Raw genomic sequence first — 27,672 nt, 5'->3', positions numbered from 1 at the left:
GAAGTAGCATTAAATACTGAGCTTCGTTTTGTGGAATCCAGTTCTTATTCACGTATTGATAAACTAAATCCTGAGCTTTTGTAACTGAACTGTTTTCAGTCGATGTGCACTATGTTGTAGAAAAGTAGAAAACATTTATCCCTTACAGTGGCTTTAGTATTGATGAAATCTTGAATAATTTAACCATAAAAAATAACTTTACCAACTTTAATATTTGAACTAAATTTTCTATTAATCTTGGTTTACGATGGCCATCAATTTAGGATGCTGCGCCCATTGTGATTACGATTTGAACAGAGCCGCGGATAATTTGTGGGCAGAGTTGCGATGCGCCGTGGAATGCAAGTCGGCACATTAACACCGTTACCAAAATAATACACGCAAATATTGCCACATTTCTAAAATGACACGGTCGCAAATGTGGAGCTAGCTGCTTATTAACTGAATAAAACTGATAAACCTCTAAATGCTCTGAACATTTCCCTGCCAATTAGTCAACTAAGGTTTAAGTAAAGCTGGAATCAGGAGGAAAACGATATAACAACATTTATATTTATGCGAAATTAATACATTGTTGCATTTAGAAAATGGAGCGAAGAGTTCATCTCTAAACATGCACAGGGTACTAACTAACGCGCGCATGCGCAAATCAGAACGTTGGGGCAGAACGTGCCCATGTCAGCGCTGTTGCATCATTAGCTGGGGGAGGAACGTTGGATTCTGCCGTGTCGTGTCGAGTTCAGTGAAGTTTTGATTTCGTAGTAGGGTGTAAGATTGTTGAGCGTTAGGTGTACACTAGTTATGGATGCAAAGTGTGGCTTTTGTAGTGTACCGGCAAAGTTAAAGTGCGCCGGTTGCCAGCAAGTGGTGTACTGCAATTCCGATCACCAAAAGAAACATTGGAGAGCCAAACACAAGCACGAGTGCGCCAAACCGTACGAGGTAGGTGACTAAGTCATGTTTTGGGTTCATATTGATTTTGATATTTTGTATCGGTCTGTAGTTTTTTTTTGTTTGGCAATATTCATCGAATGATCGCATTCAAAGTTGATAATAAACGTTTCATCGAGTGTGACAGTTCGATAAATTCCATTCCTCCAACCATGATGTTGGGTCCCTTACATCGTTTACCTTACGGCAATCGAGACATTAACTTTAAAAATAGAAAATCTCAGTTCAAATGACCAGGCAGGACGCAAGACGGGTGTGGTATTTTGAAGCAGATCTTGAATGATAATTCTTTCTATGATTAGAAGCAAGCATCGCGGGCCTCCGAAGATCATCACTAACAGACTGACATGTTGGCCGCCTTAAACCCGTTGCAGGAAAGGAAATTTAATTGTTTGTAATTGGGAATCATTTGTTTCGCTTCCATCTCATTTCAGTTAGCGCGAAACGATGAGGTTGGCCGGCATTTTATAGCAACAAGCGCAATTCCAAAGGACACCGTGCTCTTCACGGAAAATCCGCTCGTTATAGGCCCGAAATGGAATCTGGACGAGTACGAGCAACGTTCGCCCGTTGTACCGTGCGTGGGATGTTTTGCCGACTGCAACTTGGGGCAGTTTTACTGCGAGCTTTGCCGGTGGCCAGCGTGTAAACCCAACTGCCCCGGGCTCGACAACACCAACCTTCACGGGCTCGAGTGTGGAATCCTACGGTTTGGCCGGCCTCCGAAACCGGGCGACGATCCGGATGCGTTCTTCGATTACTACCGCTACGATGCGCTGCTGGTGCTGAAATGTGTGGCCTTACAAATATGCCAGCCCAGCCTGTTCGAGCAGATCACCAGCCTGGAGAGCCATTACGAGGCGCGCAAAACCACCAGCTACTACGCGGATGCGGACGAGCGAATCGTGTCGTATTTGTTCCGCAATTTTCTCGAACCGCTGCAGCAGCTGGAACGCAAGGAGGGCATAGTTGTGCTTAAGATGTGCGATCGCAAAACGCTACACAAGATCAGCGGCATACTGGAGGTGAATGCGATGGTTATTCCGCTGTCGAACGGTCGAGAAATTTGTGGCATTTATGCGAGGGGTTGCTTGCTGGAGCACAACTGCATGCCCAACTCGTTCTACACCTTCGACTGCTCCAAGGGAATGAGGCTTACGTTTCGAACGGGCAGGGACATCCAGAAAGGTACGTATGGAGCACCGCCTGCCTGTGGCACACAACACATTCACTCACAATGGAACTGTCGCTCGCATTGCAGGAGAACATCTAACGACTACCTACACACATTCGCTGTGGGGAACGCAACTGCGCCGGGACCATCTGAAGACGAACAAATACTTTGCCTGCAAGTGTGATCGATGTTCCGATCCAACGGAGCTAGGCACATTCCTGAGTGCGTTACGCTGCATGGGCTTGGAGAGCGAACCGTGCGGAGGGTTCCAGCTGCCGCTCAATCCGCTGCTAGAGACAAGCGATTGGCAGTGTAACCGCTGCCCGGTGCAGGTAACACACGCACAGGTCAACTTGCTAATGGCCCAAATTGGCGAAGAGGTAGACGGCGTGATGGGACGCAAATGCTCCGTAAAGGAGTTTGAGGATCTTATCTTCAAGCTGGAAAGCTTTCTCCACCCAAACCACTTCCATCTGCAAACGCTTAAACATTCGCTAATACAAATGTACGGACACTTTCCCGGCCACCGGTTGCATGAACTGTCCGACGCGACGCTACACAGAAAAATTCAAATGTGTCGCGAAATGATGTCGATCATCGATGTGCTCGATCCCGACTCGTTCCGGTTGACGCTGTACGCGGGAGTTGTTTTGCTGGAGCAGCAGGCCGGCCTGGTTGAGCTGAACAAACGGCGCGCACGTTCCGGCGCCGATTCGCCCGAAAAATCCACCGGCCTCGGTGAAGCCTTGCAGTGTTTGGTAAGGGCGAAGCAGATTTTGCGAAACGAAATGGGCACGCTGCAGGGTAAAAAGTTAATGGAGCAGATAGGCAATGCATTTGAGCGTGTAAGTGCACTGCACGGCAATGCTTAATGAAATATGTGCGAATGTTGAACTACGCACCTTCTTCTAGATCGTTTCATTGCAAATGTAAACCTATGAGTTTGGTGTGTTTGGGACTGTTCGTACGACAAAACTGGAATCACTCGATTTGGGTTTCTTTCCACATTGAAATTGCGTTCTATAATGTTGTTTTGTTTGCCCTCGATTCCACGCTTTAAAATTTATTGTTTTTTTTTCTTTCTAAGTTTTGTTTTATGAATAGTGTTCAAACAGATTTTAAATCAAAAGAATAGTTTCAAAATTATAACTATTTTGAATGTGAGCGAAGGGATGGAGCAGGAAGATGGAAGATGGGAGTCGCGTAGGAAGAAGGATCGAGATCGAGTGAAGGGGGGTGCACCGATTTTGAAGCTTTTTTGCTGGTTATTAGGATAGGAGTTTTCGGTTGGAGTTTATTCCGATTATGCATTAACTACAATCCCCCTTCAATCCTTTATTCTACGCTGCTACAAATGGGAAAGAATCCAAAGGATTAAACATTTCTCCTCTCGTGACACTTACACATCCACGCAGGATCGTTCTGGTTTTGTTTTGTTTTGCGTTTTGTTTGTCGCACGAACTATGCGTGTGGCAGGCGTGCATTTACAGAAATTCATCCGGTTCACGAGGGGCATCAAGATCGCGATACTGAATAACTGGTCGATAGTCGGAGCCACCCATTCTAGAAGAACACACATACAGTTGAGAATTAGTGGGGCCCCTTGTTTAGCTGCATATGCGGAATTTTCCGGTTTAAAATAAACTAAAAATTACTCAACTATTGGTTTTTGTTTTTTAAACTAAAGTACCAAGAACAAAAAAAAACGCGTATACCACTAATCGTGCTAAATAATTGCTGACTCGAGGAGTAGTTAAAAGTTTTATTTACTTTTCTTTTCTTTAATTCATATATTGTTTAGGTGAAAGCTAACGTGAACAAATAAAAAGAAAAAAAACACACACACACACTAGCGCATCGTGATTGAATGTTTCGACTGTATTTAAAATGGACGACTTGAAAGAAGGAGCTTTTTATTCGGTGTTCGGATCCTGGGGGCTAGATTGTATTGTACACACACACACACATCCGCGAATTTACTAGAAGAAACTATCATTGAAATTAGGCATGTCTAAGTCACTGTACGCTATGATCGGTCGCCGAGGGTCCACCGCCGTGTCTCTGTTAGCAAGCCGCGCAAGGATCAATGTCGACCACACGGTCATGGGCAGTCCAAAAGAAAAGGAAGCAAGCAAGGATTGTTTGAAGATTGTTCATTGTCATTCACATCACAAAAGCCAAATGATGGAAAAGAAAAAGAAGAAGAAGAAGAAAAACAATATACACAATCAGTGATGATAGCAAGTGGGTAGGGTGTGAGTAGCAGCACGCACGAAACAAGTAATTGCAATACACGAAAAGATACTTTAACTCTCCGAGGAGAAACTGTTGAGTAATTTACGGCACTTGTATGTTCTCCCCGATTAGATTATATTTGTATAAGTGATGTACACACATCATCCCATTCAATGTACAACGTAGCTACATAGCGAGTAAGATAGAAACAATTTTATGCAAACAAACAATTACCTTCCTCCTCGGCCAAATCCTGCCCTTCCGCGGGGATTTGGGGCCATCATGGGTGCTGCAGCATACGCAGCATACATCGGTGCATAGCTGTGCGACATTCCGAATGGTTGGCTGCGATAGCTGCAAAAAAAAGTACGTTATTAGATCCGCCGTTCCGTACAAGTAACTAAGTTGGTGCATTGTCTGTGTTAGGTGTGGTGGTACAAGCTTTGTGCTTTGAGTTTTGGGGACTGGGAAACTTTTAGGCGAAGGGAAAGCGAGAGAGGCCGAAAAATGGAGCATTGCCACTTCGCTCCGAGAGTCTGACCGTGACTATCTTGAAACGGGTGGTGGGAAGAACCACTCAATAACGTGCATGAAATCGTAATGAATGAGTTATAATAGCGTTTTAAATCTTAAAATCTCTCTTTTAAAGTTAAATCTCGAGGAATGATTTAAATCTCCGTGCCGACTACTAGCCACTCACTCACCTCGCTTTAACTCACTCAACTCGTGAGCTTGATTTCGCATTATCGCAAATTGTACCTACAGAAATCATCTTGCCATCGTGTTTTCGTTTGTCAAAGCGATATTTAGAATTCACTAGTGAGTAATACAGAGTAAGTGGGTTGAAATGTAGTGAGTGAGGGACTAGTCGGCGCGGAGAGTTAAATCATCAATGCATTATTTGACTCATGAGTGAGTGGTGAGCCGACACAGAGAATTAAATCACAAGTGAGTTGAAATAAATCGTCGTGATTGCTAGGAGCGGCCCGGTAGTGGATGCGACAGCGGCACAGGTCTTCACACGGCATCTGGGCCGTTCCCCCATAGTGAGGACTGACTACACAACCATGTGGGGATCAACTAGTCCTATGGAGCATTGCCACTTCGCTCCAAGAGTCAAACTGAAACAGAATGAGTAATGAGTAGCTTAAGAGATCGTTAAGCCCAGAAAGAAGAAGAAGAACAACCCTCAAGAGCTGTTGGTGATCACTATACTAATATACTAACGTTATGTTTGTTCTTGACATTTTTAAATCTATGTGGAAACTAATACAGTAGATAAAGAAGATCGCTACGGTCTACTGGGTAGCGTGCCATGTTGGAATAGAGTAAGTAGCATGTTAAAACGGGTAAGAAGTGCATGGAAGTGGACATACACAGGGATTGCCCAGAGCAATGCTGGAGCAACGATATTATCCATAAGGAGTGTGACGCAAAAAGGAGTATTGGAGCAAAGGAATGCCGATCTCCTAGAGAGATGAAAGGATAACAGGACAAAGCAGAACAACGATCGCAACGAAGTATTTGGCAAGGAGGTGGAAACAATCGATATGGATCTTGGTTGACGGGGGTCTGTCTGATAACGGAGCAGCGTTCACCAGCAACGACGTGATGCGGCCTCTATGAGGCATAAAATGTCACGTTACAACGTCCGAAGAGACCAACAAATGTCTTTTGTCATACACCAGCATCAACGCGTGAGACAAACACGGCCCACTTACCTCGAACCGGGCGCACTAGCTGCCGGGATGGACGATGCGCTCTCCGATCCTGTCTTCTTCGTGTTGCCCGGATGTTCTGGCAGCTGCGGTCGCTTGGAATCTTTCAGATAGTTGTTGAAGTATTCCACCTCCTTGCGCACTTCCTCCACCTTCTCGGCGTGCTTGTTGAAGATGTGTTTCCGTACGAAATCGGGGCCCTTAAACTTTTTCCCCGACAACGGACACAACCACTTGTCCTTCGCGAGCTCCTGAGTGTTGGCGGTGATGAACTTCTCCACCTCCGCCTCGGCATCCTTTGCACCGAGCTTTTTCATCTCGGCCTCGTCCAAATCGATCATCCGCGTAAGGAAGGAAGCCATTTTGCCCTCGAATGTGCGTATATATTCCTGGATCTCGTTGCCCGTCACCTTGCCCTGGGAGGGTGGTCCGCGGGCGTGAATAATTCCACACCGGTTGGGCATTTCGTCCTCGTACGGATATTCGCAGTGATTGTAAAAGTCCACCGAATGTACCACGCGCAGATACAGGATCAACCGATCGAGCACCTCAATCAGCTGCGGGTCGCGCTCGATCAGCTCGCCCTCCGTCACCTTCTTGCTGTCCTCCGTCAACCCTAGCAGTTCCTCCTCTTCGGCCGACGCCTCCTCGATCAGATAGTCGGTAATGTTTTGCAGTACCGGATTCTTCGACTGCAGGCCGAACGATTCCTCCTGCGGCTTAGTGGGGCCGCCCCCATTGTTGGCCGCATCACCGGTAGCGGATGGACTTTCCTTCCACAGTCCCCATTTGTCGTCTAGGTTGTGGGCTATCTTGGCGCCAAGCTTTATGTCGCTGCGCACCACCGTCTTGTGGCAGGTGATCCCATTTACCGGACGTACCCGGCGGCTGAGATCCTTGTTCACGATCGCACCGAGCTCGCAGTCTCGTAGGCGGATGTTGTTCAAGTTCCAGCAGATTTCCTTGATGTTTACTTCACGCTTGAAAGTAACCCAACCCCGCCGGAACCAGCGTCTTTCTAGCAGCGGGTCCGCGATCGCCACCCGCAGGAATCCGTTGTACCGACGGCACATAGCTTCTACCTCGGCCTTTGTGATGGACGGTGCCAAATTTCGCAGGAAAATTGAGCTCGTACGATGCAGCGCCCGCGATCCACTACTGTCGGCTGCAGAATCTTTAACCAGATCGATCGTTTCCGCCTTCTGCTGATTGTTTGCCTCGCTTTCATTGTCCACCTTCTTCTCGTCGTTATCGTTGTTACCGTCTGCATCGGCAGCGTCGGACGCATCCGGATCCTTCGCGGGTTCCTGCGATTCGGAACGGTCTTTTCGCTTGCCTGCACTATCCTCATTATCACCCTCCTCCGCCATGTGCACATCCTCAGGCTTGTCTCCATCCTCTCCATCCTTACCGTGGTCGGTGGTGGCCGCTTTCTCCGTTTTTATCTCTCCCGGCAGTTTAACATTTTCTTCCTCATGCTTATCCTCCTTGGCATCATCCTTTTCGTCGTCCGAATCGCTGGAGGAGGAGGACGATGAGGACGACGAGCTTGAGCCGGAATCGGAACGGCTGCGCTTCTTTCTACCATCTTCCGATTCATTTTTCTGCTGCTCCTGCTGCTGCTGCTGCTGCTGTTGCTCTTCACTGTCCCCATCATCGTCACCATCATCACGTGCCGCCGCTGTCTTCTGATCAACCGACCGTTCCTTATCGCGATTCTCTCCAGCATCGTCATCATCATCATCATCGTGCGGCTCGGTTGTTTTGCCATTTCTTGGCGTGTCTTCGTGCGCTTGCGAGCCCCCACCACTGCGTTCTGCTGTTGCTGTGGCCTCCTGCTTGGAACCATCGTCTTCCTTCTTTACGACCACCTCTTTCGACGGTAAATCTACCTTCGGTTCAGCTTTAAGCTTGTCCGCACTTTGTGGCCCTATTGCCGCTTTGGTGGTTGCTGTCGGTTCGGCTGCCGGAGGTTTCTCATCGAGCACCTTAAGATCCTCGTCTGTGCCGCCCTCCAGCTTGATGACCACCGTATCCAGCAGGCGGAGCAGAGCATCACTGTTCGACGCATCGACCGACACTTTGGCGATATCTTTAGAGTTTAGCAGCTCTAAAAATACCTCACATCGATGCTGAAATGCGCCAACACTGCACGTTAAAAAGTGTTTCATTTAGCTGGGTTTACCGTGCACCACTCACCTTCAGGAAGGATAGTTGCTCTTCCTTGCGTTTTTGCGATTCTTCGGGGTGGTACTTGATCTTGAACCTGTGTGTAAATTGTTTGTGAAAGGTAAACAGAAACAAACGCAAGACAAGTATTAATAAACGTTAGCTAAAAAAAAAATGCAGCACAAACTTAAGATAACCAAATATTGCCTCAGGGACTGGTACTGGTAATCGGTTGTAGATCGAAACATATAAATAATGGAAAACAAATCTGCACAAAACGGCGCAGAGTTTAGGTATGCAACAAACGAACGACATTGTGTCCTATTACACCATAGCCCCTGTGTGCGAGTAGTTCGTTCGGCTATATCGTTGATTTGATTGTAACAAACTAAGTTAGGTACTTTAGTTAGGCAATGGACATTAGCGAAAGCCGCCCGGAATTGGGCTTGTGGAACGACTGTTTAAATACCATAGAATGGTTATGATTTTACGGCAACAAAAGACAAAACACATTCATACTAAGCGTATTTCTCCCTGCGTTTCCCTTGCCTTGACATGATGTTCGCAGCACTCAGCGCTGTTGGTGAGTTATTCGTGAAGTTGTTTTTTTTTGTTGTTGTTCGTACACATAATGGTTAAATAGTAAATACCTCTTCGTGCGAATATGGTTTGCTTATTTCATTATCTGCTGCTGCTATCCACGGAGCAGTAGAGGAAGAGAGTGTGAACCGCGTAGTTTCAAACATTGCAAACCGTCAGGCGCAAACTATCGCTTCGATATCGAGGAGCATTTGCTGCTGCGTGTGTGTAATTCGCGGTGCGGTTAAAAGTTTGGGGAAAGCGAGAAAAATCTAAACACTGGCATTGCTCGCCCGTGTTCGCATCTAAACCCTAGCTCCTAACGAAGGCCATACTTTGACGAGTTTAAAAATTTCGCGGCGGCGGCGACGACGATGACGACGGCGGACAAACGTAACCTATTCTGTAAACTAGCATTATTTCGCACGTGCGATCTAGGTTGAAGGTAGATGAAGATAACGATAGGGCTGTGGTCTGAAGCAGTGTGCACTGAAAGGCGCAAACCAATGTAAAGTTTTTTGCTATCACTTCACGGGTGGAGGAGTATCGCCAACAAAGCATCGACCTTTGGGGGGTGGGTGCCTTTGGTTCAAGTGATACCCACCGTATTGCAAAAAACCATCCACTGGATGCGACATGCACATGCTACGGACGACAAATGGTCAACGCTGTTAGGGAGAAAATATGATTAGAAATGTATCGTATCGTAAAGCAATCAACATTGTCAACACAAAGGTTACATGTTCGTGCAAGAATTGAGCTCAAATCTAGTGTGGATTCGTGTCATGGTAGATCGTTTGCCAGTATGGCAGCCGATGCCGTTCGCAACAGAAGGTCTTGCAAGCGATCGACATACACGCGCGCACTGTCAACCAATCGATCGATCATGAGACGGCCCGGGAATGTATCGTCGTACCATTCTTCGTCCTTGTGTGCCACAAAAAACTCGTTCATCTGCTGACGGCGGAATTCAAGCTTGTACTCGTTGTACTTGGTAATTGCGTCCGAGTCGGAGATAGAATCGTCCTGCGTGGCCAGAAACTGTTTCAGCGTCATCATGCAGGGCTGTGTTTGCAAATCGCCTGATGCGGCTTGCTCTCTGCAAATGGAAAAAAAGAACAACGGAATGAACGTTATAGCGGTTGTGTCATTGCAACGATAGCGTTAGGGGGATTTTAATGGTTACCTCTGGTGGCTTGCTGCCTGATGGCCGTAAGGTCCGACCGTGGGATGCATCCCGAAATGCTCATGTGCATACCCATACATGCCGTACCCGTCATGACCTAAAAAGCAATCCAATTTACCATAGTGTTAGTTAATCTGAAGATTCGCTTGTTTGCCTTCGCTCCAAACACATTAACCTATGAGAAAGCGATAAACAACACGCAACCAAATTTCGGCAATCTCCCTTCATACAAAAATTGTGTTATCTATTATCTAACAATGTTTGCCTTTTGGCGGTATCGCTGGCTTTATCCCGGGGAACACTCATTACTTTTTAATCGAAATGATGAGAGCGAATGCTAACTTACCCCCAAATCGGTGCCGACCTTCGTCACCCCAACCGTCGCCACGCATACGCTTTACAGTGGGTCCTTCGCGCGCAGGAGAATAGCCACGATCTCTTGGCGGTGGCCTGTAGTCACGGTAATCCTGTCGTGGTCGCACCCTGCAAGAAACAATCGAGGTAACAATTGGCGCTACAACCACCGCGATGCATTACGTTACCGATCGGGCCAATCATCTCTGGCTCGCGAACGATCTGGTCGGTCGGCTCCGCGTCCGTAGCTATCGCCTCCACCTCCACCAGCGCTGCGTTCTCCACGGAACTTGTCGCGCCGTTTGCGATCGTATTCGTCATCTGAATCGCCCATTTCGTGTGTTGGTTGGTGCTAGCAGGTAAACGCGATGCGATGTGATGCCGCCTGTTTTGTCTGCTGTACGGGATGAAATTGCTGCAAAGATGATGGTATGGAAGTTTCAAGAACATGACATTGATACATAACCTCAAAAACTGCCGATTCAACCTCTTTACTGTACGGTGCTATCAATGGACAACACCATAAAATCTTCAGCTGATCGAACGATCAAATAAGAACGGTTGCAAGACACCAATAAACAAACGTAAACACGCCACAACTAGCTATGATTCCGCACAGCTATTTCGTTTGTTACAATCGGTAAGTGTGTCAAACAGCAGCGTCCTCAAATAGGGCCATTATTGGTCCTATCACACCGTTTGCAGAAGTTATCCCAGTATGCACCGCTTCTAAAATATGCGTTCTGCACTGCTTAACAATACCCAGCACCGGTTGATGCGCGAAATTCACTTACATCGGTGTTTTGTAGGCGGATTAGCCCGAGAAATCTTTTCCTAGAACAGCGAGCCAAAACTCACCGGCGTCACCAAAGTGTATACAGAGGAGAAGGTCTCGTACCGTTTTTTTTTGGCAAGCCAGCGTCACCCAAATAACAAGATTGTAACGTCAAACTAAAGGTGTGTAGAGAAAAGGTGTTTTGTGTGTTTTGACAGTTGTAATTTAAAATAATGCCACAAAAGCCGTTACAAGCAGCGTTGAAAGTAAACAAGCGATTTCAAAGCTGTAGAAAGTGTGAATATTTATACATTATTATTTAAAATTGAGCATGTGTTGTGCCTATGTACTGAAATGATGAAAATTTCGTGTATGTTTCGAATTGAAATTATATTAAAAATATTAAAATTTGTTTTCGATCCCTTAAATGATGAAAAGGGGTTAGGTTAAACTCGATGCATGAATTAACCCATATTTTCCATCTCCACTTTGTCCCGTGTTCCGCAGCCAATGAGTTGGAAAACGTTCTTGGGACTTTAACCAGCCTTTAAGCAGCTTATTGGGTGCAGACATTTATCAAAATCGAAAATAATCTTTTATCTAACCCCAAACTCCTATCGCTTTGATCAGTTGATCATGTGATGTATATGCAAGTGTTTCTTGCTTTTTGTTTTTCTGTAGAAAATTGTTTCAATAGAGTGCGAAATCCTAAAGCAAGATCAAAAATACCATATTCCACATATACCATATGTGTACCATATATACATACCAGAAATTATCAGGATCATCGTCTAGAAATATAAGTTATTTGAAACATTTGAATGTGTCATTAGCGTCTTCTTATTATGCACACTACAAGGTTTGAAAGTTCCTTCAGGACTTATTTTCTTTTCTAAAAGACGACAAAATTATGTGCTGCTTTACTAACCACGCAGTTCCACCAGACTTGCAGTTTTCAATAAGAAAGCTCAAAGATCGATGGAAGTTTAGCGCTTCTAATCAAGCCTCCACCGATAGTCTCGAGTTCCATGTACTGATTAAATAGCTGTACAATATCTTCCAGTTCTATTCTCTTCTCTTCAATAGTTCTAAGCCTTGGTTCTTTTTCACATGGGCTTCAATAGTTTGCAAAATAGCGTCTCATCCATCTCCTATATGTGCATTATTGCCAAATAAATAAGGTTTTAGCAGTGGTGAACTCAACCGAGGGAAACGTGTGTGGTTGCTAGAAGTTTTATCCAAACTGTCTCGTTCAAAGGGCAGCTGTTCGCTACTCATAGCTTCCGGACAATTATTGGGACCAACCTACAAACTGTTCTTAGCTTCGAAGACAATTGTAAACTATCCGAATATAATATTTAGGCTTAAAAAAACGTATGAATATAATAAACTGATTCTAGAAAACGTAAAGATACAGGGTTTCAATCCGATCCATAAGATCCCGGTCCGAATTATCTTCTGCAGACTTGCGCCCCTTGTTATAGATTTCATCGGAAGCTACCAATCTGGATTTGTTGAAGGGAAATCCACGACCGACCAAATCTTTACTTTACGGCAGATCCTTCCAAAATTCCGGGAACACTAGATGCCCCGTGCATTACTTATTCATTGACTTAAAGGCGTTCTACGATCCCATCGATAGGAGAGAGCTATGGAACATCATGAAGCAGTATACGACCAAGACAAAGCCGGAGGCTCTGGCCGTGATCGACCCTGTCGCGGAAGCAGAGTTGACTCGAATTGACAATCTCGAGAAGGAAGAGGAGTTATGCTATACTGAGTTATTCGAAACACAACGTGAGCAGCAAATTTCGAAGGTGCATTGTTTAGGACAATCGTGCCTTCTATGGGCTTCACAAACTCCTGGTAGTTCTCTAAGGGCACTAGTCTCGGACTATGCTGGCATAGGAGGCCAATGTACTCGCAATTTTTGAGCGGCGAGTGCTACGGACTATCTTTGACGGTGTGTGCGAGCAGGGCGTGAGGAGAAGGTTGGATTAACAACGAGCTAGCTGAGTAGGTTTGGCTGCGGTGATATCCTGATCAGGCCAGAGACGGAAGGATCCTATGGTTTGGGCACGTGAAGAGGATGCCGGATTCATGTCCCAAGACAGTAAGCTCGTTGGCTGAATCAAGTAAAGTCGAACCCGCCGGAGATTGGAGGCAGCCGTGGATGGAGGAAGGCAGCTCTTGACTGAGTTACCTGGAAACGAATTGGTAACCTGGCCATGTCTCATAGAAGAGCAACACCCCGAGCAGGCCAAGAAAAGAAGAAGAAGGAAAAGAAGAAAGTTTCGATCCATATCACAGAATTTTTAAATCATAAAGGAGACGTTTTAAACGAAAAGTTAAGGAAAAGTAAGTTCGCTGTAGAACTTTACCACTTAATCGCTCGTTTTAACCGCTCGGTGGAATTGTAGCATACTTGCTAAACATGTTAACAATATCTTATTAACAGAGACACTTCTTAACCTCCAATCACTTTCTTAACCAACAAACAATGCTCCATACCATAATTTCAGACAGACAATTCATTAAACCAGTAACCTACATTTATCAAGAATGCAATAAATGCAGATTTAGCTTTTCTTGATCTAACGCACGATAAAACATGAACATTCAAACACCGACCAGCACACCCGGCTAGCGAGTGACGCATGCAACATGATATGAACAAAACAGAAGCAAACACCCGGCGCACAGGTATCAGGCGCAGCAACGGTAAATCGGCAATTAAACTGGAGCAAGCCACCTAACCCATATCGAACCAAAATTGCGCAACGTAAGGCGACACATTGTTTGCGCCAAGAACCTTAAGTTCTTGTCAATACGGCGTCAAGCTGTCTAACTCAAAATATAAATAAATGAATAAATAAATAACCTTAAGTTCTTGTCTCCATGCGGAACGTTGATGTAAACAAATTTTTAGACCATGCTGTTCAACCAACAAACAAAACAAGACTTATTCGAACTAACAAACAATAACTCAAGTCTATCCATCCAAACGAAATTCGACACTTTTATTTATGACAAAATCTTTATGCTCTTGTCGCCAACCAGGAAAAACTATTAGGCAATGTAACTTTACAAATAGGAAAAGTTATTTTAAATTATAACTTTATAAATAGGAAAAGTTATTTTCAATTTAACATAAACTAACCATAAACTAATAAATTTTTGGTATAAATAAAGCTGTCTTCCCCAGCCAACGAGAGAGTTGGTTCCTGGGCTTGCAACTAAGAACCTGGTGTCCAAATCTGTTCAAGAGCTTTTAGAGTCCCCCTACCCAAGGTAAGGCCTCGAAGTCTCCAACGAGCTAGTAAGGGATGTTCCCTCTGAACATCTGAAGTCGCCTAGCCGACTTAACCCGTGCGCTCCGCGATGCATTTTACAGAATGTTTCATCTGGATAGTGGAATATTGCCATCTCAGTATGGAATGTTAGAGCCATATAATGAAATGCATTATTCTTCTTTCTTGGCACTACTACCTCGAGAGGTCTCGGCCTGCCATTTCTGGCTTTCTGTGACTTAATTTTACTCGTAGTAAAGTAGTCAACCTACGTACGGGGAGGCGGTCTGGATGGGATTTGAACCCCGGTCCTGCCATGCGAAGACCGGCGCCGTTATCGCCTTGGCCACCGGACCACCCCAATGCATTCAGTTAGGAGAAATTTCCAACAAGAATGTAGAATTTTGCAATTAGCTGTGGATGACCTACCGACTACCTGCCGTATCAGTGTGCGATTTAAATGACGAAATATATGGCGCATGTCGTGCGTTGTAGTCTTCTGGATCTTAGGAGTCTATGGAGCTCGTAGTTAGCACGATTCCCCTGAACAATATGCCTTCGGATTTCGCTGCTTTGCTTTGTCGCTGCCGACGTTGTTGTCCGAAGTTACGATCGTGTCAAGGTAGCCAAACTCCTCTAATACCTCAAGAACGTCGCCTAATACTACAATACAACTAATACTCTGCTTCCGGGTCGTGCTCTTTCGCGGTCAGAGCCTCTGGCATGCAGGTACTTTGTCTTCTTCGCATCGATCCTAAACCCAATCCTATCAATCCTCAACACTGCCGCAGATGTCCGGTGATGTCGATGTCATTCGTGAAGCTAAGGAATAGGAGAGACCGGGTGAAAATTTTGCCCCTGATGTCGAAGCCCGCGCTCCGCATGTCACCTTCCAGAGCGATGTTGAACAATAAACAGGTGAATCAGTCCCCGATGAGATTCGAAAGATTCCGACAGCATGTTCGACACTCTCACCTTGCATTGGTAGTGCTTGGGGATCTGGTGCTCCCGAAACTTCTGGAGGATCTGCCGTAAAGTGAAAATATGTTCGGTCGTGGAATTCCCACCAACAAATTCAGCTTGGTAGCTTTCAACGAAATCTATAGGAAGGGACTGTGATGGCTCGGAAGTAAGAACAGTCCAATCTGTCGCCCTTTTTGTACACTGGGTCAATGACACCCAGTGGGTGAGTATACTTCTTCTTCTTCTTCTTCTTCTTCTTCTTCTTTGTCACCACAACCTCTAAAGGTGTCGGCGAGCTAATTCTGGCTTTCGGTGACTTGATTTTACCCGTAACAAAGTAGTAAGCCCTGCGTACGGGTGTGAGGCGGTCTGGAAGGGATATGAGCTCCAGTCCTGCCGTATTAAAACCGGCGCCGCTTTTGCCTCGGGCACCGTACCATGTGGTGGTCCGATCATATTCATATATTAGCATAAGCATAACACACTATATTCCTGCAAGTATAACTATATTCCTTCAAGCAATATGTAACAGTTATTTATAGTTAGAGAACACAATACAAAAACATCAAACCATGAACGACACAATTTAATAATTTCCTACGTCAACGAGCACCTTACAAAGATCGTGTGAACCTCAATATATTAAACCCCGATGATAATAGACTTATAGATCATCCAGTCATCGAGTAGAACAAAAAAAAATCCAATAATAACCAACATTACTCGATCAATCGATCAAATGTAGAATGTATGTATGTGTGTGTGTGTGTGTGTGTGTGTGTGTGTGTGTGTGTGTGATCAATAAGCCCAGCCAATAGGTTTCTGACTTCCTTCCCGACCTGTGGCACTCGCTGGAGAAGGCCACCAGTGGCGGAAGTGGAATGAGTGTTTGTGGCAGATAACATACTGTCTTGGACTTGGTTCAGCAACAACAAACAACACATTCGAGAGAAAATAGATCCGTAAGTGAATCATCCACCATTATTCGTTCGTTCGTTTCTAGCGCTATCCTAAGGATTAGCAGCGGACAGGAGCATGTAAATAATATTCCCCGCAAATCATTGCTTTTGCTACGTGTTGCCCTGCGGTTGATGAAAGTGGGCACTCCACCATGAAGTATCGATCCGATCAGTATGTATACTGTCCGCAGGTAGTCGTATGATTTAAATGCAGCTGCTGAATTTAATTACACACGATGGTATTTGATATTGCACGATTAGAATCTGCCACACGAGGGTGAGCAATATGGTGATGATGATCACATCACTTTGCCTCGGCCAGCACGAATGCATTCGCGAGGGACGCGCAAGCAAGTTGCTTTAGCGTTACGTTACTACTTTTCTGATGCGGGGAGCTTTTTGAAGCAAAAGTGTCTAAACTAGGGGATTTAATATATTGGTAACATTTAAACAAGTGTAAGGCTTTAGGGTCGTACACTTATTAGAAGAATTTCATAATTTTCTGAAATATAAACATGTGACCATTAGCTGACAGTGCCATTCTTATTCTCACACTTCAGTAACAAGTGTTGGAAGTCCCCACCTTTTACAGCAAATTGCTTGGTAATATAATACTCTCGCGGGTGATAATCATTAGAAGCCCTTTATTATTGGTCCAACTGAAAATAAATAAGCCTCGTTTGCAAACTCCCTGCAAAACCCGGTGAGTTTAAGAAACGAAGCTCTCTTCCGGTACCATCTACCGTTTCAATCAATCAGCTAAGGTCCGGTAAATTCTGAGCGAAGCAAAGGCAAAATCTGGAAAACGCAAACCGTCAACCCTATAACCCCAACCCCCACTATGTGGGAGAAAAAGCAACGCACGACCGCCTGAAGCCACCTGCGAGCCGCTCAAGAGCTCGCGATCGCGATCGGAGCGGCAGCCAGAGCGATCAGCGAACGAAGCACACCGATCTGAGAAGTAGCGAATCTTGTTTATATTGTATAACCCGCTCGGCCGCGTATGTTAGTTAAGGTTTGAGACCCGTTTCGTCAGGACGCGTTGTGCGCGATCGTGATCTGTTGCTCGCTCGCTAGAACGGAAACAGTTGTGCTTAATTAAAAGGTTTGGGGGTTTCGGGCTGTACCGAAGCGAGCAACAAGTGATTTGAGCGTGTGTTTTTTTGGGTTTTTTTGTGACTGTGAACATTTTACGGACATCGGTTCAACGATCGACCCAAGGGAGGAGGGGAAGAGTCACAAAATGTTTGCGTCAAGGTCGAGCTTTCGAAGATTCCCAGTGTGGAGTGTGGTGCTGCTGCTGTTGCACGTCTCCGTCGCTCAACAGTACACCGGAGTAAAATGTAAAGTGTCGTTCCGTGACGCTGCATGTGTCACAATAGTATAAGCTTTGATTTATTCTAATTTAAAGATAATCTGTCAAGTGTGGATAGCTTAATTGAGAAGTCCAGAAATGAGGTATTACTGGTGCGTAGTATGAAAAGAGGAACTACCACGCAACCATCACTATCTTGAATCGGCAGCGATGCGTTACATCAAGGTCATAGCGGTGTCCCCACTCCACAGACAAGAGACAAATCCATTGACACTGCACTATTACGGGTGAGTCTCGAACTGCAACTCATTATGGGGCGCCCCCCATTCGAAGAGTTCTCCACGATTGGGACACAAATCCAGTCGCGTTCGTCGCTTAGCCGGCCATTCAGCTCTTTCGTCCCGAATGTGCGAAGTTCATCTGGTTCGTGAATGATGGTACGGTCTGTATCATTTTTTGTTTTTTTGGAGGAGTTTGGTAAATGGATGGGTCGTCACACAGATGTGCTCTCGGGCTGGCGCACGGGTTTCAGATGCAAGGACGACGGGTTTAACGGTGAACCGGTTAGTTTGGAAGTGCGAACATGACACAAAAGCATACGCTCAGAATGGTTCGAGTTCACCCCAAAAAGGTAGTGCGTTATTGGGGTTCGTGGAGCTGAAACCACCTGCAAAAAAAAAATCAGCACACGGAAACTCCTCTGACTCACTCCTGGACCCAGTGGGATATGCTAAACTAGCCTAACCCCATTTGCCAGGCTCGGTCAATGGCTTGCCGTGTGTGTGTGTGTGTGTGTGTGTGTGTGTGTGTGTGTGTGTGTGTGTGTGTGTGTGTGTGTGGGTAAAATTTAAAACATTTTTAACCAACCGCAGTTACGACACCCGTATCTTTAAACGGAGGTATGACATTTAAATCATGATCGATCCAACTTAAATTAAAGCTGCTTGAGGCATTCAAATAGATTTTTTTTTTTGGGGTTATTACGCACCGCAGCCTAGAATCGCCTCCATCGGGAAGGCTATATATTAGGTTGATAAAGACGTTGAAAATTTGTCTTTGTTTTTGGAGAGACGAAGTCTATCAAAAGCCCGCTGTTCACACTAATAAACGCGATGATGAATGAATGGGTGAAATGATTGTACGTTGCCAAAAAGGATGATAAGATTGTACACATCGGCCGAACAACAAACAACACATCACTACCAACATCCTGGGAATCGGTTTACATCCTCAGTTTGGCCCATTACTGTGGAGTTCAGTGATGCGGTGCTCGATGTAGGTGAGAATAGGGACCATAAATTAAAGAACAACACACGGAAGAAGAAACGCGATATAGTAGAAGATCACGCGCCGTGTTAGGCAACGGGAATCACTCTGCTTCAGGTACAGGCGGCGCTGGATGGTTGGTTGGTTGGTTGGTTGGTTGGCTGCTGCCCAAAAATCAAGTACCCCTTCGCTTGATAAGATAAACTCAAGAGCAATGGGCTTGTATTGTGCGTTCGCATGGCTGATGCGGGCGGTTCGGGGGCAACCGTGCCGCCGCTCATCCTGGTATGTTCAATGAGTCAATACGTCACGGAACTGGTGGATCAAAGAGTGGATCGGTGGATCGGTGTGAACATGGTGCATATGTCGTCAATGTGTCAAGTGGGTTAAACCTGTGAACAGCGCAAGCTGGTGTTTCTATAAGATTACAGTTTAAAACAGCAAAAAGCCCCCCACAGGTTAGCCTCTGTTGAAGCACCGTTTCCAACCTGAAGTTATGAGAGCTGCGTTTTCTATATTAATACTAGCTTTTACTTTTACTGTTTTACTTTATATCTTTCGCAATTTTAAATTATCATGATCGATATCGGTGTTGGGGCGGTTCGGTTGCCAAGATGAGAGTGGCGCCGTTCTTCAAACGGCAGGACTGGAAATCAAATCTCTTCCCTACCGTCTGGCCATAAACAGGACTGACTATCCAGCTACGGCTTAAATCATAAGTCATAGGAAGTCAAAAATGGCAGGCCAAGATCTCTCTACGGTTATAGAGCCAAAGAAGAAGAGAAGAGATCGTTATCGACTGAACTTAAAAAATATTTCTATCAACAACTGCAGATTTTTCGAAACAAACATTACTTAAAAAGCTTAATTTTGGGGAAAAAACATTTATCAGATATCGATTCACTTAACTCGGCTACCAAGTGTGAACACCCCAATAGAGGGAGAGAGAGAGAGAGTCACCGGGCCGTCTCAAGAGCCATCATTATCATGCTACTTGAACGATCGTTCATAAATATCTCAGCTCCAGCGGAATCTGGTGCCCTTGACACCATCCTCCTCATCATCATCGTATGTGGTTCAATCCGGACGGCCGGGGGCTGGTTGGCTCTTGATAGATGGATGGAGGGGTAGAAGATATGGTCAGGGAAAAGTTGTTTTATTAAGTGCGTCTTTATCAGCGCCCGTAAAGTGCTTATCAGACGTCGAAGATTATGGTACTACAGGCTGTTCGAGGGATTACTGCTTTTAACTGAATGGCGTACCCATCGGTAATGCTCAGTCGGCCAATACACCTCGACCGGGTAGTATTGCAAATTAGATCTAGCCTTTAGACACCACCTCGAAGTGCGCTGCCAAAGCGGCTGTGCCAACCCCAGTTTAACCAATCTTAGAGTTAGAATGATTGTTAAGCGTTTGTAGGTGAAGGATATACAGAGTGTGAATACAGTGAAAAGCCCCCTGAAACGATGACTGATTCAACCAAAGGTTTGTGAGAAGTGTGATTCTTTGATAGCTAAAACACGATAGGGCATTTTTTTCTACCTACCTGTTAGACACCCGCGAGCTAGAGAAGCTAGAAGAGAGCAAATGGAGAAAAAAAAGTGTCTTGTCCTATCTCCATTTCTAACGTGCCTGACAGCACTCGATAAAAGGAAGATAAATTTCGACCACGGAGCCGTCGCCAACCGGCTCCAAATTGCGGGCCATGGCCAGTATCTATTCGTGAAACCGTGCTTGCTGTTGACACGGTTACAGCTTTACAGCTACAGACTGCAATTGTAATGAAAGTAAAGTGGAGAGTACAGGACGCGCCGTTACCGTCAGCAGCTAAAGTTACCAGTGAACAGCTTACCAGCTATAGCAGAACGTTCGGTAGGAATTCGGATAGGTATAGGTAGACACACTATCGCATCAAGTGCAACCAACCAACCTTCATTCATTGGCTGGAATGTGGTTGCACACAAATGCATACTTGAAGCAGGCAAACAATAGCATTATTATAGTGGTTGTATGATCATTGGTCGAATAAGTGCAGCAACGCAGACTGAGGGATGAGATTGTTGACCGGTCACTGAACCTTTGCCTGCTGTCTGGAGCAGCAGGAAGGTTATTCCTGGCGCGGAGCAATTCTTGCAGAACTAGCACCATCCTGAGCGAAAGCAATAATTATGTAAATTTTCATCTTATGCTTCTCGATCGAGGAGAATCGAACGATCGACTTATGAGAGATAATTGTGGCTGGTGTCAACGACGCGTACGCGAGCGAACAGTCGAGTGCAGGGAGCCAAGAGCGATGTGATGTAGGTTTAGTTTTAGTTGTTCTAGGCTTCAGACGAGATTTGAACCCAAATCGCTCTGCCCCCTTCTATACTAGGTGATTCACTTATCAGCGGGTCCATGTCCATTGCGATAAAAAGGCGCGCTATCGCGTGAATCTCATTTGTCCTATGACCATTGTCTTTATCAAGAATGGCTTATTAAAAGCGATAAGACCCTGGTAGGAATTTTTATACGACCCCCTTTTTTGTTCGTCCCGAACCCCTTGAGGCGTTCAAAAAGGGTTCGCGTTCGATTGTTTATTGATGACAGTGAATTAGGTAATTGTGATCGTATTGTAAAGCCCGGTGATCAATCGATACACACGCGTAACACCCTTCAATCGATCACTGTCACAGGTGCCGAGGTTGGGACGATTTGATAATTGCCCAGCCAATATATGTGCGACCAAAATAGCGATTTACGTTTACGCCAGACAGACCCCCGGGCCATAGTGGCGTACAGCACTAGCTAGTTGATGAGCTCTTCTCTTATCTTCTCTGTCCCTCCTCTCTCGCTCTCTCTATGGCACAGAAGAAACACCCGCCGCAGTACCGGCCGAAACGGTAGGGGACGTCGAAGGAGAACCAAAGGTGATAACATTGGGGAGGGCGTCTGCCCATGGGTTTGGTTAATAATTAACATACCTGTAAACATTTTTCAGAAGCTCAAGTATCCCCGGGCCATTCCGTTCATCATCAGCAATGAGTTTTGCGAACGGTTCAACTACTATGGCATGCGAAGTAAGTAGGGCGGGGCGTGGGGAAAAGGCTTTCCGTTGTGCTTACGGCCATTCTGAATGTTTCCTTCGCCAGCCGTGTTGGTGCTGTACCTTACCAGAAAGCTGGACTTTGACGACGATACGGCCACGGTACTGTACCACACGTTTACCACCCTGGTGTACTTTATGTGCGTGATCGGTGCCATCATCGCCGACAGTTGGCTGGGCAAGTTCCGCACCATCCTGTACCTGTCGATCGTGTACACGATCGGTAGCGGTTGCATTACGCTCGGTGCCATTCCGACCTGGGATCTGGATGCGCGGGCGATGACCATCGCCGGCCTGCTCCTAATCGCGTTCGGCTCGGGCGGCATTAAGCCGTGCGTGGCCGCGTTCGGTGGGGAACAGTTTAAGCTGCCGGAACAGGCAAAGTATCTGGCACTGTTCTTCTCGATGTTCTACTTTGCGGTCAATTCCGGCTCGTTCGTGTCGACCATGGTAACGCCGATTTTGCGCGAGGATGTGAAATGCTTCGACGACGACGATTGCTTCCCGCTGGCGTTCGGTGTGCCCGGCGTGCTGATGGTGATTTCCATCATCATATTCATCATTGGCAAGCCGCTGTACAAGATATCCGCACCCGCGGGCAACATGTTCGTTAAGGTTTCCAAATGTATTTGGGTTAGTATGGCGAACCTTTTATCGTCTGTTTTGCTTGTTTATTATGTGCTTGTCCGAGTGTGTCTGTTTCTTGTGTTTGTATTTGTGGCTGTTGTTATTTGTGGCCCTTTTTCTTTGCTAAACTGCATCTCTTTCAATACGCTGACAGACGGCCATTCGCACACGATCGCGAGAAAAGTCGATCAACCCGCGCGAACACTGGTTGGACTACTCCGAAAAGCGCTGGGGACGCCAGCTGGTCGACGAAACGCGCATTCTGCTGAACGTGCTAAAGCTGTACATTCCGTTGCCGGTGTTTTGGGCGCTGTTCGACCAGCAGGGATCCCGCTGGACGTTCCAAGCCACGCGAATGGATGGTGATCTCGGCTTTTGGACGATCAAACCGGACCAGATGCAGGTCATCAATCCGCTGCTTATCCTGGTATTCATTCCGCTGTACGAGGTCGCTTTCTATCCGCTGCTAAGCATGATCGGCATTCGGCGCCCGCTGCAAAAGCTTACACTGGGCGGCATATTTGCCGGGCTGGCGTTCGTTATATCGACCATTGTCGAAATTCAGCTCGAGTCCACGTACGCCGTTCTGCCGAAAGAAGGCGAAGCCCAGCTGCGTATATTCAATGGCATGAACTGTGACTATCGCGTCCAGTCAAACATTCCGGAGCATGCCGACTTTACGCTGCAGGCGATGAGCATGTTCGAGGAAAAGTACCTCAGCGTGAAGGGTAAAGCCACGTACACGTATACCCTTTCTTCGACGGGCCCTGGAGCGGATTGTGCCGTGTCGGCAGAGCAGCGCACGTTCGAGGTGGAGGAGGAAAGACAGTACTCGTACTTTATTCGCAAGCAGAACTCGGCCATCAGTGCGCTGAGATACGAAGACGACACGGAAAAATCGTCCAAGGGATATCCGATGTTCCGCGTGCTGGGAAATACCGACACCAACCGGACAGTGGTGTTCCGTGACGTTGACTCATCCGATCCGTTCGATAGGCACAAGAACGGTTCGTACGTGTACGATCTGGTCGAGTCGTATCCGTCCGATTACGAGATCTACGTCGACGGGCAGCTGACATTGACCTACACGATGCGGTTGGGAGGCGTGTATGCGTTCATTGTGAGCGATGTTGATGGCATGGTAAGTATTCGTGGCTAATCTGGTGGCGCCACAGGGACTGACGTTAGGCGTTTGCTACTTACAGATCACCGAACCCGTCATCGTCACCGAACCGAACTCCGTCAACATGCTGTGGCTCATTCCACAGTACGTCGTTATGACGCTCGGTGAAGTCATGTACTCCATTACGGGACTGGAGTTTTCGTTCACACAGGCCCCAGAGAGCATGAAATCAGTGCTGCAGGGATGCTGGCAGCTAACGGTGGCCGTCGGCAATCTGATTGTGGTGATTGTGGCCGAAGCAAAAATTTTCGACGCACAAAAGTGGGAGTTTGTGTTGTTCGCTGGCCTGATGTTTGTTGACATGGGTCTATTTTCTATACTGGCCTGGCGCTATAAGGCGATACCGCTGAAGACCTATGACGAGGAAGATGATCCCAACGCCACACTTCCCATCGAGCAGAAGGATCAAAGCGGGCTTGACAATCCGGCGTTTAAGAAATCTTCGGACGAGTAAACTTAGCGGAGCATGGAACACCTGTCCAAAAACGTACTTAATTCAGCAGCAAAAATATTAACCTCCACATGGACGAGACTGAGGGATGAACTGGGCGCGAAAGACGATGTGAGAATGAGATAGTGAGAGCGAGAGAGATAAGACCGAATGAGAGTGCTGATCGCCGTATGATCTAATAAATTTTCTATGAAAATTTTTGACTAATAAACTAGCATGTCCCTTACAATCAGAATGGCTGGCAGCTTTTGCTATGGCTAATAAAGTGTTTATGCGTCTTATTTTTTATTTGAATATTTATACATGGACGCAGAGTTGTTGCTGTTCGTGTTGCTCTCTGCACAAGTGTTGGCTTGAATTAACCGATTCGTTTCGCGGTAGCAGGAAGCCGGAATACAAATGGCACTGTCTGCGAACAATGACTACGCAAAGTTCAAACTTCACCCACACAAACAAGCGCCCGGGCGCGGGACAAGATGGAAGCACTACAAATGGAGGCTGTCCAAAACGGATACATCAGCTCTACGGAGGAACGAATCGAACCTGTTACAAACAATGGTGTAAAAACACGAATCCGAAATGACCTTACGTGGTTAAAATGTCACGCACAAAGCAAACCAAAAAAAAAACAAAAACCAAAAAGAACAAGATCAATTAATGATTTCCAATAAATCTTTGTCCCGTTTCAGCTGTGTCTTCCTCGCCGGAAGTGAGTCAAATACAGCCAGGTACGGAAGCATTTAGGGGTGTGCTTTAGACGACCGTGTAATAATCCCTCGATTATTCTTCTCCTCCTAACTACGCAGCTCACTCGGCACGCTCGGTGGACGGTGGAATTCCTGCGACGGACAGTAATATAATCAACCTCGCGATCACACCGTTCGCACGTGGGCAAGGATTTTCGGCTGCAAAAGGACGAAATCTTGGCTTTGCGAACGACGCCTCCCTGAACGCAATCCCTGCCGGCATTAACAATGAACTGTCGAACGTTGACGTTCGCGGAACGACACAGCCCCAGCAGAACACGGTGCTGCGCGATAGCTACGGCAATCCCGTGACACCGTTCACGGATCTGGCCAAGCCAGAACTGGATTCGGTCGGGTTTCTTACGAACGTTAACCGGGGCGCCAACTTTCAATCGGCGGGTCAGTACAACTTTAAAGTTCCAAGCTACGCGTCCGGTATAATCGAACCGATCGGGCAGCCCAACTTTGGACTGCTGCCTCCCAACCCAGTCCCCAGCACCGTACAGGTGGTACCGCCGCGCAGCACCACAACGGCAAAGCCTTTCAGCACGCAGCAACAGTTCCTGCCAAATGCAAAAATTCCAAACATCGAGGAGGGTAAGATTCTTTTCGCCCAGAAACCTGTCAACGGGCTGTTGCCTCCCTTGTTCCCGGATCAATTGCCGCCAGTTTACGACATTAAGGTGGGCACAGAACGATCGACAATCTTTGCCCGCGATCCTTTCGTGGGTCCGGTAAAGCCGACGCCACAGCAACCTTCCGTGCCACAAGCTGCCGTGGGGCCTGACAGTATCGTGGGATACAAAACCGATGTTAATCAGCAGACGAACTTCCCTAAACCTGGGAGTCCGGCAACGGAGACTAGATTTTCTGGATCGGCTGCACCTGCGGGCCCTACCTTTGCCACTACTTCAAAACCCGTGGTACAGAAGTATAACGGAGGGTTCGGAGGACCGGCCGGATTTCTTGGCAATCAGCAAAACCTTGGCACTGCTTACACATCGACCGTAAGACCGAATGTCCCGCAGGTGGTTCCCACAGCCCCACAACCTCCCCAGCAGCGCCCTCAGACCGTATTTATACCGCAAAACCAATCCCCAACAACGGCTAGACCAGAGGACAAAACAACCGTTCAAAAGTATGTGGGCAGCTTTGGAGGACCGCCAGGGTTCTTGGGTAATCAGGCAAACCTGGGCACAGCGTACACTAAACCTCCACAAACGCTCGCAGCAAATGTGCCAACCGTCGCTCCTGCTCAGCAACCTCCACAACACTTCGGCCCTGCTCATACTGGGCCTGTTCCAACTTCTCCACAACCTGCGGTCCCACCACGACCTGTATCCGTACCATCGGTACCCTCGGTTCCAAACAAATTCAATGGCCCATTCGTCGGACCTCCCGTTAACCAAGGTGCAGGTATTAGACCAACGTCAGCTCCCATATTCACGCCACCCGCGCAACCAGTGAGACCCGTTCCGACGTCGAACACTTTTAACGGTGGCAACAAGTTTACCGGAAGCTTCGGTGGTGCTCCCGGAATTTTGGGAAATCAGCAGAGGCCTGGTACAAACGTTAAGCCGGACGGCAGCATATTTGCATCCGCTCAACCCCAGCAGCAACATGCTCAGCACCATCAACAGCAGCAGCAGCAACAAACTTTACCTCAACAGTTCCAACAGCCAAAACCTGTGACCGATACGTTTACCGGTAGTTTTGGTGGCCCTCCAGGTGTACTGCGCCCATTTGATAACACGAAAGGTTAAAGTGGGTAGACAGGCATCGGATTGCCAGAACGGCATATTCTCTCAATTTCTGTGGGGGTGGAAAGTATTACCGGTAGGATGCCGTGGATAAGTTATTTCCATGGTTGTAGTTTTTAAGACACGCTCAGACGCGGTGTTGATCGGAAGAGTGAGAATGGAGAGTTAAAGTCACACGACTTTTACACTGCGCGCATTTATTAAGATCACACCAATTTTCATCGGCATTAAATACGTATCAACTTCCATGTGAGTAATTGTAATGAAAATAAAAACAAATTGGAAAAATATAAATGTGCTCAAGAGCGTAGCGAAACATATTTTTCTTATGGACGGTACAACAATAATAATTTCCTTTTGGTAAATACATAAAAGCCCTTATGACCTCCAAACCACATAGCATAATCAAATCGTATCGTAACGGTAGAATTTCAAACGTAACGGTCTAATTTCAAATTTTACAATAAATTCGTTGCGCAAGGGCGCACGTTTATAGCAAGCAGTTAATGGGCTTAAGTTTATGGTACATGGTTCGTTACTGGAATCAAACCATGCCATAAAGCTCCACGCCATAATGTCGTTGGCGGGAAATTCGCTTACAGGGTGGTTTTTATTTTTTGAAAATTTAAATCAAGAGTAAAAAGAATTTACATCATTTCGGGCGGTCAGTAAAGCATGGCTTAACGGCTAAAGTGTGAATAAATGTCCCCCCCACTCACGGGCACGCATTTTTGCAACTGAATTACCTTGAATTTAGGTAAAAGTTAACCAAAAATGTGAGAAATCGTTGTAATAATAATTGTAATAATTAAAAATAATAAATAAATAATAAATAGATAAATACTTACAGTTAAAAGCCTGAAAAAAAATATACCCTTTTGGGTAA

The 27,672-nt window shown here is 46.3% G+C and overlaps 4 protein-coding genes across 6 annotated transcripts; 3 read left to right on the top strand and 1 right to left on the bottom strand.

Moving 5' to 3' along the window:
- Positions 1-645: 645 nt before the first annotated feature.
- LOC118506214 (SET domain-containing protein SmydA-8) lies at positions 646-3,790 on the top strand. Its single transcript, XM_036043035.1, has 3 exons — positions 646-942; positions 1,386-2,139; positions 2,213-3,790. Exons 1-3 carry the CDS (start codon positions 802-804, stop codon positions 2,995-2,997), a joined length of 1,680 nt encoding a protein of 559 aa, XP_035898928.1. The 5' UTR covers positions 646-801; the 3' UTR covers positions 2,998-3,790.
- LOC118506213 (serrate RNA effector molecule homolog) lies at positions 3,578-11,291 on the bottom strand. 3 transcript variants are annotated; one of them, XM_036043034.1, is made up of 9 exons: positions 11,161-11,291; positions 10,555-10,781; positions 10,359-10,495; positions 10,013-10,109; positions 9,743-9,925; positions 8,278-8,344; positions 6,082-8,210; positions 4,595-4,714; positions 3,578-3,688 (listed from the first exon to the last, which is right to left on the bottom strand). In XM_036043034.1, the coding sequence occupies exons 2-9, from the start codon at positions 10,698-10,700 to the stop codon at positions 3,610-3,612; spliced, it is 2,958 nt and encodes a 985-aa protein (XP_035898927.1). In that variant the 5' UTR covers positions 10,701-10,781; positions 11,161-11,291; the 3' UTR covers positions 3,578-3,609. The 3 variants fall into 3 exon arrangements, with proteins under 3 accessions (XP_035898927.1, XP_035898924.1, XP_035898926.1); XM_036043031.1 differs by lacking the exon at positions 3,578-3,688 and adding an exon at positions 3,983-4,186; XM_036043033.1 differs by lacking the exons at positions 3,578-3,688; positions 11,161-11,291 and adding exons at positions 3,983-4,186; positions 10,854-10,998.
- A 6,057-nt stretch (positions 11,292-17,348) lies between these two features.
- On the top strand, positions 17,349-27,096 carry LOC118506199 (translation initiation factor IF-2-like). Its single transcript, XM_036043006.1, has 3 exons — positions 17,349-17,696; positions 24,970-25,008; positions 25,087-27,096. Exons 1-3 carry the CDS (start codon positions 17,597-17,599, stop codon positions 26,787-26,789), a joined length of 1,842 nt encoding a protein of 613 aa, XP_035898899.1. The 5' UTR covers positions 17,349-17,596; the 3' UTR covers positions 26,790-27,096.
- On the top strand, positions 20,178-24,561 carry LOC118506198 (peptide transporter family 1). The gene is made up of 6 exons (XM_036043005.1): positions 20,178-20,419; positions 21,785-21,843; positions 21,915-21,993; positions 22,066-22,652; positions 22,801-23,787; positions 23,852-24,561. The coding sequence occupies exons 1-6, from the start codon at positions 20,401-20,403 to the stop codon at positions 24,281-24,283; spliced, it is 2,163 nt and encodes a 720-aa protein (XP_035898898.1). The 5' UTR covers positions 20,178-20,400; the 3' UTR covers positions 24,284-24,561.
- Positions 27,097-27,672: the final 576 nt, after the last annotated feature.

This window comes from Anopheles stephensi, chromosome 2 (genome assembly GCF_013141755.1).
Source record: "Anopheles stephensi strain Indian chromosome 2, UCI_ANSTEP_V1.0, whole genome shotgun sequence".
NCBI lineage: Eukaryota > Metazoa > Arthropoda > Insecta > Diptera > Culicidae > Anopheles > Anopheles stephensi.
This window is presented reverse-complemented; position numbering and strand designations above follow the sequence as displayed.